The 10,089-nt window shown below is 44.8% G+C and overlaps 2 protein-coding genes across 2 annotated transcripts; both read left to right on the forward strand.

Annotated features, from left to right (window-relative positions):
* Positions 1–382: 382 nt before the first annotated feature.
* On the forward strand, positions 383–2,227 carry LOC121312650 (GTPase IMAP family member 4-like). Its single transcript, XM_041244349.1, has 3 exons — positions 383–1,252; positions 1,521–1,605; positions 2,139–2,227. Exons 1-3 carry the CDS (start codon positions 383–385, stop codon positions 2,225–2,227), a joined length of 1,044 nt encoding a protein of 347 aa, XP_041100283.1.
* A 5,330-nt stretch (positions 2,228–7,557) lies between these two features.
* Positions 7,558–8,756, forward strand: LOC121312649 (GTPase IMAP family member 9-like). The gene is made up of 2 exons (XM_041244348.1): positions 7,558–7,614; positions 8,053–8,756. Exon 2 carries the CDS (start codon positions 8,064–8,066, stop codon positions 8,754–8,756), a length of 693 nt encoding a protein of 230 aa, XP_041100282.1. The 5' UTR covers positions 7,558–7,614; positions 8,053–8,063.
* The last annotated feature ends 1,333 nt before the right edge of the window (positions 8,757–10,089 follow it).

The raw sequence follows: 10,089 nt of genomic DNA on the forward strand, positions 1-10,089 counted from the left end.
ACAATAGTTTTATTAGATTGCAGGAAAGAACGAAAGAAAGAGAAAGAAAGAAATGGTTTAGTTTCGGTTTCAGGTTCAAACGAGCGACACGAGCTCAGTTTGTTACAGTTCCTAGTTTTTTTGTTTTGTTTGGTTTTTTTTTTTTTTACAATCTTATTTGATAAAATAAACGCTGTTTTCTGTATAATACGTCTCGACGTTGCCTGCTTTATTGAGTGGGATAATCTGCAGTATAAAATCCATGACCACACTCGTCTGTGATTACAAAGTGAAAGTAAAATAAAACAACAATAAATAAAACGCGCGTTAGTGTCTCAGCAGCAGCCCTGGCTTTCATTTCTAAGAGGAGCAAACTGTTCTTTCTCTAACAGGGCGGGGGATCATGGCTGAAGAAACTGTTTCTCAAGAGCTGCACAGCGCCTCTGAGCTGAGGATCGTGCTGCTTGGGGGAAACTGGCCTGGGAAGAGTGAAGCAGGAAACACTATCCTGGGAAGAGAGGAGGGAAGATCGGGATTCATCTTCTCTGCTGTAACAAAGGAGTGTGAGAAGAGAACAGGAGAAGTGTCTGGGAGACGGGTCACTGTGGTCAACACTCCAGACTTGTTACACGCAGACCGGGTTGAGATTGAGAGATGCGTTTCTCTGTCTGCCCCGGGACCCCACGCTTTCCTCCTGGTGATGCGGGTGTATACAAAACAAATAGTTGACTCTATTAAATTAATAGTGGAACAGGATTGTAAAGCCCTGGAAAAAGTGCTGGAGCTGTTTGGTGAGAGAGCTGTGAGGAACACGATGATCCTTTTCACCCACTGGGATTATCTGAGAGGCAGGAAGATTCAGCAGTACATTGAGGAAGCTGGAGAGAAGCTCCAGCAGCTTGTTGAGAAATGTGGGAACAGGTATCATGTTCTCAACACTGAGGACAGGAGCGATCGCACTCAGGTCACACAGCTCCTGGACAAGATAGACAACATGGTGAAGGGAAGTGGAGGCTGCTACACTGTGGAGATGTACCTAGAGGAGAAAATTAGACAAAAGGAACAGGAGCTGAATAAGAAACACAAAGACGAGCTGAGTAAGAAACACGAGGAGATGAAACAGAAATATGATGAGGAACAGAGGAAGAGATATGAGGAGCTGATGGAGATGTTGAGGAAGGAAATGAAGGAAGAGGAGCTGGAGAAAGAGGCAGAGGAATCCAAGCTGCCTGTCAGGAGAAGGAACAGCATCCAATTCCCTTACCCCCCATCAGTAAGTTTGTTTAAGATGTTCGTATGTTGTGTGAGGTGGGAATGGACCTGTCTTGCTCTAGCTAATAATGGCTGTTATATACAGTGTATGCTGTGTGAGGAGGGAATGGACCTGTCTTCCTCTAGCTAATAACGGCTGTTATATATACAGTGTATGCTGTGCGAGGTGGGAATAGACCTGTCTTCCTCTAGCTAATAATGACTGTTATATATACAGTGTATGCTGTGCGAGGTGGGAATGGACCTGTCTTTCTTTCTTCTTTGTGCAGTGTCCTGAAAAGCAAGTGGAGAGCAATCAGAGGGATCCAATCTGCCTTCAAGAGAAGAGTGGCAAGGAGATTCAACCCCCCCACAGTGAGTGAGAGTGAAATGTTCTTCTAGGATAGAATGAGTTTGTCCCCTCAAAGGTTCAAATAATACAGAACTGAATCCGTACTTTGTAAGAATTATCACCGCCGCTTATTCTGGGTGGTAAGTAAGCTTTTTTCTCACTTTGATTATATTTATATATTTTTATATATATATATATATATCTATATTATATATAATAATATATAATATAGTTATTATATATAATTATATATATTTTGTTGTTTTTTCAGTGTCTGGAGGTGAAGAGATGCTCGCTCCCCTTGAGATAACCAAGCGCCTCCCCGCCCCCCTGAGCTGAGATGGCTGTCTTGGAAAATGGTGCTGGGCAGAGTGCAGCAGAAACACCATCCTGGGCAAGAGAGTTCAGATCTGAATCCAGCTCTCTGCGTAGCGGAGGGTGACAAGAGAAAAGGAACCATTGGCTGTGAGAACCTGTTGCTGTGATCTACACTCGGCCAGAGCTCTCTCAAGGACAAACTCCATATTAGGAGCTGTGTCTTCTCTGTCTGCACCAGGAACCCCCAGCTTCCTCCTGTTATACCCGGTGGGGCCCCTTCACGAGGAAGAGCAGGAGAGCGTGGAGACAGTCCAGGGATATTCATGAGGATGCGGTGAGAGCTACACGAGGCCCTTTTCACACACACCGGTGACAAACTAGAAGGCAAGACCATTGAAGGATTATATCAGCAGGCATGCAGGAGCGTCCATCATCCAGCAGGTTGTTGAGAAATGTGGGAACAGGTATCATGTTCTCAACACTGAGGACTGGAGCGATCGCACTCAGGTCACACAGCCCCTGGACAAGATAGACAACATGGTGAAGGGAAGTGGAGGCTACTACACTGTGGAGATGTACCTAGAGGAGAAAATTAGACAAAAGGAACAGGAGCTGAATAAGAAACACAAAGAGGAGCTGAGCAGGAAAGAAGAAGAGATGAAACAGAAATATGAGGAACAGAGGAGGAGAGAAGAGGAGCTGATGGAGAAGTTGAGAAAGCAGAAGAAAGTGTCTGGAGGAGCCCGGGGCACTATAGAGAAACGGGAAGGAGAGACTCCCTTTGCCGACAGCCAAGTGCCTTCAACAGAACAAACACATGAGAAGAATAAGGAGGAGCCGCCAGAGGAACCCAAGCTGCCTGTCAGGAGAAGACAAAGCATTGAAGACGACCCTCTCAACAGTAAGTTTGGCTTAAATCTTCTTTTCGAGTTTCAAATCTCAGTGGCTTCCCTCTTCTCATGTGGCTCTTATAACTGTTCTTGCACCCAATGCTAGTAATGAACAGCTTGTGTAAAAAGAACAGCACTTTGTCACGTTATGTAGCGTAATATTTAGTTCTTTCCTGAGAACGTGTCAAACTCTGTGTTTTACACCTACTTTTCAGTTATTATCCAACTGCTTTTCTTTTTCAGTGTCTGGAGGTGAAGGAGAGGCTCCCCTTGCAGATAACCAAGCGCCTCCCAGCCCCTGGGAAGGGAAAGAAAGGGCCAGTGAAGTGAGACTAAGGAAGAAGAGAGAAGAGCAGATTGACAGGGTGGGATATGAAAAGAGCAAACTGCTAAAGGAGAGGCCAGAAGAGCTGGAGCTACAACTGGAGCTGAGGAGAGAGAGGGAGAAATCCAGAGTGCTGGAGCGGGAGCTGAAGAGAGCACAAGAGGGGGAGCAAGAGCTGAAGAAACAGAGGGAGAAAATGAGAGAGCTGGAGGAGGAGCAGGAGAGAGAGAGGGAGAAAAGGAGAGAGCTGGAGGAGGAGCAGGAGAGAGAGAGGGAGAAAAGGAGAGAGCTGGAGGAGGAGCTGAGGAGAGGCAGAGAGGGGACAGAAAAGGGGGAGCTGCGGAGAGAAAGAGGAGAGAGTAAAAGAAAACCAAAAATGACTTTTAAAGTTGAATTCGAAGATGAGTAGGATTAGGAGCAGCGTTCCCATATATACATCACTGAAAAAGCCACAGCCCAGAGTTTACTTCAATACAATACAATGCATTTACATAATGATGCATCAGCTCAGTCTGCTTCAATGATTCTCTTTCCTTTCCTTGGACTTGTGAAGGAAAAACAAACAATGTATAATATATTTCAATTATGATTTATTTTTTCAATTTTTAAAAGGAACTCAAATGTTTACAGCAAGCCTGTATTTCCTACCTTTAAAAACACACAGGAAAGGAAAAAAGCTTTTTTCCCATCTGCCCAACATGGAGAACTCAAAGGCCAAGGAGGAACGCAGGAATGGTTTATGTTAATTCTTCATTTTATAGCAAAGGCTTTTTATCCAAAGAGACTTCCAGACTTCCAGTTAGGGGGGTGAACTCTGCATCACCAACCCTTCGGCTGCTTGCAGAGTCTCTTCCAATAGGACCTCGTTTTTTCGAACGTCTCGTCCAAAGACGAGTACCCAGGAGGTGCAGCGACTCGCTCAGGTCACACACACACCCGCACACACACACGCCCACACAGCGAGTCAGTGATAACTAGGTAGAGGCTACCCCCTTGTGGAAGAAACACGAAGGACATGTTTTCCAGCATTTGCTTAGGAGAAGAGACAAAATACAGCAAAAAACTAAAAGATCATTCTTAAACATCTGATTTAAAAATTCACAAACTATGAATTTCACTGTCCTATCCCCTACACCGCAAAATACCACTGGCAGCAAATTTCTAAGAAAGACTCCAACCCAGAACACCGCCCAGATATACTGGTATGTAAAAAAAGGAAATTCCTTCAGTGAACTGACAGACCTGTGAATAAACTATAAATCAGCAAGAGTTATACCCTTTTAAAATGTTTTAAGTTGTAATTCTTTATAAATCCAACTGGTGATGCACTGACTGCAACACTGTTGGCAGCACAGTGTTAAATACATGTTTATAATTTTACTATAGTTTTACTTGAGGTTTTTTTTTGTTTTTCTAAGTATTTACTTTAGGTTTTGGGCTTATGTAATTATGCAATTTTAGACAGTTGGGGTGTCTCGATGAAGAATACAGTGTAATCATTGAGTAAATTACGTCAGTAGATTGATTTAAAATATAAAAAAAAAAAACTTGGAGGCCCATCCCTACCTATCTAAGCGGTTTTTTTCCGTATTTGATATAATTTTGATGTTTGTGATGAGTAATTCTGTAACTTTCAACTTTAAAACCGAATATTTTTTTTTTAATTTCTAGTTGAACCGAGGCAGGAGGCATGCAATGATTTCCATTCGAGAGTAAGGTTAACTTCAGCTGGATGTGACTCAGACTCTCGCCATATAAGCACCACCTGTAGGGTTGCAAAATAAAGTGCATAGATGTTCAGAGACAATCAATCACACCGATCGTTGCATCAAAGGTTTCTTGCAGTGGTCATCAAAATACAGAGCGCTCCGGAGAATAACAGTCACTTCATCAGTAACTATTGTATTCTGCCGGGGTAAAGCACATACATGGGTTATATAGTTTCTACATAAAATCCCCTGCTCCTATCAGGATTTGGCACGCAGTAGACAATTCATCCATCCCTACCCCCTAAACTCATATACCAATAGAGGATAGCTGTGGGGCATGATTGCCTCCTCCGTTGCAGTTGTTATGTTCACTTCAGCCTGGAATTTAAGACCTAGCAAGCAAGCAGGCATTGCCCTTCTTCTACCATCCATCCACTGCCCCTGGACATCTGACCCAACCGAATGGTGTACTGAAACATTCTACCCTTCCCCCCTCCTTTCACAAATTCCTTACTAAACATTGTAAAACCACACCCAAATGATCGTTGGTTGATACTGCTATCCTGTTCGGTTCCTTCACCACCACTACCAACTCTAAGACGTAGCTTTACAGTAAACTAATGTGATCCATCTGCATCTCCATCCATTTGCGTTGCTTTCCATCTGATGATGTAGATATCCTTCTGTCTGGTGTTGATTGCTGAAGTGTAATGCTGGCTCCAGGGATCAGCTTATTTTGCCTCCCCAGCGCATCAGCACACAGAACGGCTGCGATGCTGGCTCCGGGGATCAACCCAGTGCGGTCTCCCCAGCACATCAGCATGACAACTGTTTGGACTGAGCTAAGTAGGGTACATCTCTGGGGTCTTCAAGTGGGCACCTTCCATCCTCAGTGTTTCGTCGACTAGCCCACGACACCTCAAGAGGGCTCGTCTCCGATTAGACAACACCAAATCATCGTAGGGTTTTAAAAACAAAATATTTTTTTGTTTTATATATAATTAGGAACCTTTGAAACTTCAACTTTGATGAAAATATACTTTTTTACTTTGCAACTTCAGGAATCCTCCTGGTGGGTTAAAAGTACCAAGTTACTCGAGACAATTAACCTTCATTACTTCACTCGCATGCACGGGGTTTATTTTTTGCATTGATTGTATTTGTGAATCTGCGTTGCTTTGGCTGCGAGTTCAGAAAGCCGCTCTTCAGTCGCTTCATTCTCGATGCCTGTGCTGAGTGCGCGCATTGCAGCGGTCCCGCTCCGGGGCTGTATTTGAGGGTTCACCGCTCCGCATCAAACCCACAGTAATGCCACCTGTTCAAACCCCGATACACGCCTCCCTGACGCTGCAGACGGGAGCAACTCGGGGGGAGAGAAAATGAGGGCTCTGACTGCTGAAGAGGAGAGAACTGGTAGGAGAAGCCCCGGGGTTACTGCTGCTTGTACCCACACCTGTAAGTCCGCGCTTTTATTGAGGGCTTGTACCGTTTACACATCTGCAGCCATTGCCCGCCAAAAATGCGTCACCAGCACACAGCGGCGCGCACCGGGAGCAGCGCGAGCTGCCGATTCAAACTGGAGGAGTTCGAATCTCAACGGCTGAAGCGGCGCTGCCTGAATATTTCAGCGCGGAGTTAAAGATTAAAACAACGACAGCAAAGACACGAATAAATATAGTTTAAAACAATATACGCGGCTATAAATACAGGAGACGAGCCTCGCTTACACGCGGGGGGGGGGGGGGGGCGGGGGGGGGGGTCCTGGGAAAAATGTTAACGGGATATAATAAAAACAAAATGGTCAAGATTATGAAGCGGAATCTGAGGAGAAAATAAGTTATCAGGTAATTATTATTATTATTGGGATACGGGTGGCTTAATATATGTTTCTAATTATATTTACAAGTTTAAACACGAATGAATAAAACACTTCGGGTTTGAATTTTGTATTTTGCTAAATTGCGTTGATTTCTTATTAAGTCGGCGGCCGCTGTTGTGTTTAAATGTCTTTTTTTAAAGTTTAAATATGAATGAAAACAATGTTATATTCGGGTGCGGGTTTTGTATTTTTTTGGTTAAAATGTGTGGAAAGTTGATTTTCTTTTTTTTTAGCGGCGTCTTATTTAGAAACCGTTTTTAATTTGTTTTTTTGTTTTTTGGGGGGGGGGGGGGTTGCCTGGACACGGCCCCGGGGAACCGCGCTGTTAAAACCAGTTTGCACTGGGAATGAGAAGCCTCTGAAGCAAGTGGGTTTTTCTAGTGGTTCCAGTCCCTGTTGTTTAAATCTCATTCTCGTATTATCCGCGCATTGCAATCTGAAGAAACCTCGCCAGCGCACTCGAGCAAATGCGATCCCGTGTAGGAGCAGCAGCGACACCTTCTTATTAACGCAACACAAGCGGCTGCTTTCATAACGCACCAGGCAGGGCGCTGCCTTTCATCGGCTCCTTGGGCCCGGTGTGTTAGGCTGCAGAAGCACCTCGCTGTGCGCGTTTACGGCGGGGTCCCGACGTCCACGCCCTAGAGACACTTGTGTTCCCCGAAAGTAGCCCCCCCATTTCCCCTCCCCCCCCCCCCCCCCCCCCCCCCCCCCCCCGCCCCGCCGTCGCGGGATCTCGTGTGCCCCCGCTTCCCTCACACCCCCCCCCGGGGGGGGTGGGGCCTTCCCGGGCAGAGAGCGAAGTTAGTAAAAAATTTTCCACGCGTAGCTGGCCCCTGTACAGACTCGAGAGAGAGAGAGAGAAGAGAGAGAGAGAGAGGGAGGGGTGGCAGCCGCAGGTTTTCAAAAAGGTGAGTTTAAAAACATTACTGTCTTATTAAAGTCGAGGGCGATGTAATAATAACCCGACTGCATCGAAACAAGAGTTTTATTAGATTGCAGGAAAGAAAGAAAGAAAAGAAAGAAAGAAAAGGGTGTTTTAGTTTTCGGTTTCAGGTTCTTCAGCTACACGAGCTGTCAAGTTACAGTCGTTGTTTTTATGTTTTTTTTTTGTTTTTTGTTTTTACAATCTTATTTGATAAAATAAACGCTATTTTCTTTATAATACGTCTCGACGTTGCCTGCTTTATTGAGTGGGATAATCTGCAGTATAAAATCCATGACCACACTCGTCTGTGATTACAAAGTGAAAGTAAAATAAAACAACAATAAATAAAACGCGCGTTAGTGTCTCAGCAGCAGCCCTGGCTTTCATTTCTAAGAGGAGCAAACTGTTCTTTCTCTAACAGGGCGGGGGATCATGGCTGAAGAAACTGTTTCTCAAGAGCTGCGCAGCGCCTCTGAGCTGAGGATCGTGCTGCTTGGGGGAAACTGGCCTGGGAAGAGTTCAGCAGGGAACACGATCCTGGGCACAGAGGAGTTTAGGTCTGGATTCAGCTTTTCTGCAGTAACGGTGGAGTGTGAGAAGAGAACAGGAGAAGTGTCTGGGAGACGGGTCACTGTGGTCGACACTCCAGACTTGTTACACGCAGACCGGGTTGAGATTGAGAGATGTGTTTCTCTGTCTGCCCCGGGACCCCACGCTTTCCTCCTGGTGATACCCGTGTATATAAAAGAAATGACTGACTCTGTCCGTGAGTTTATAGTAGAAGAGTATTGCAAACCCTTTGATAAAGTGCAGGAGCTGTTTGGTGAGAGAGCTGTGAGGAACACGATGGTCCTTTTTACCCACGGGGATTGTCTGGAAGGCAAGACAATTGAACAGCGCATTGAGGAAGCTGGTGAGGAGTTCCAGCAGGTTGTTGAGAAATGTGGGAACAGGTATCATGTTCTCAACAATGAGGACAGGAGCGATCGCACTCAGGTCACACAGCTCCTGGACAAGATAGACAACATGGTGAAGGGAAGTGGAGGCTGCTACCTCCCAATATCATCTGAGATTTACCAGGAGGTAGAAGAAAGGATTAGACTAAAGGAACAGGAGCTGAGATAAGAAACACAGAAGAAGAGGAGTAATGAAAGGAATTATGAACTAAAAGAGAGGCAGGAGAATATGTAAGAGAAACACAAAGAAGGAGCATAGAGCGGAAAGAAGAGGGATGAAACAGAAATATGAGGAAGGAACCGAGGAGGATAGAGTGATGATAACGGAAATTAAATGAGGAGACAGAGGACAATAGTAGGACCGATGGGGGGAGAAGTTGAGGAAGGAACATAGAAGTAAAGAAGAGGAGATGAAACAGAAATATGAGGAGGAACAGGAGGAGAGAAGAGGAGATGAAACAGAAATATGAGGAGGAACAGAGGAGGAGAGAAGAGGAGCTGATGGAGAAGTTGAGGAAGGAAATGAAGGAAGAGGAGCTGGAGAAAGAGGCAGAGGAATCCAAGCTGCCTGTCAGGAGAAGGAACAGCACTGAACTAGATCGTCCCGACTGTAAGTATTCCTTTTATTCCCCCCGACTGTCAGTTCAGTAAAATCATCTTTCTGAGGCAAATACGAAGTTCAGACTTTCTGTGGGACCTCTTGAGGCAAAATCATTGCGAGCTTACCTGCTGTATTGATCTGCAGTCAGTCTTTGTTATTAGTCGTGACATTGAAGCTTGCTTGCAGCTCTACAGCAAAGAAACACTGACTGATGCTTTAAATAATAACAAATAAACTATTAGAAAAAGTAAATCACTCTGCGTCCTGTCACTCTGTATAAAGTGTGTTTTTCAATATTGTAGAACACTACAGTAATATTTCATGTAGAAATCTGGCTTGCAGGTTAATCATAGAATATCTGTGGTGCTTTAGAGACATCGTTAGCAGAGTCAAGCACAGTCACAGAGGTGACATTTCACTTTTCTGAAACAATAAACTTGTTGTTTTTCAGTGTCTGGAGGTGAAGGAGAGGCTCCCCTTGCAGATAACCAATGAGAGCAGGCGCTGCGATCGGGACAGTATTGCACACAGTAGCAGAAGCAATAGAGGCAGCACCACAGGAACCCAGTCAAGAGCAGTGAGACAGGGGTTGGTGCTATTGAACAGGGGGTGGGGTTATTGGACAGGGGGTGGAGTTTAAGGGTTATCCTTGATGCTATAACCACATGTATATTTTACACATTTTAAATGAAAGACAACAGTTCAAACTCTTCTTGTATTGTGCATGTGTGTATTGTTGATAAGATGTATTTGTAATCAAGATAAACACCTTTTTAAAATAAACAGAGCCCTGTTGTGTTCTTATGAAGATGTGTATCAATAACCAGCGGGCGTCTTGCCCTTGCTCTCCAGCTGCTTCAGTATTGAAAACATCCAACTCTCTTACAAACAGCATGTGTGC

This window comes from Polyodon spathula, unplaced genomic scaffold, assembly GCF_017654505.1.
Source record: "Polyodon spathula isolate WHYD16114869_AA unplaced genomic scaffold, ASM1765450v1 scaffolds_4231, whole genome shotgun sequence".
Classification (NCBI taxonomy): Eukaryota; Metazoa; Chordata; class Actinopteri; order Acipenseriformes; family Polyodontidae; genus Polyodon; species Polyodon spathula.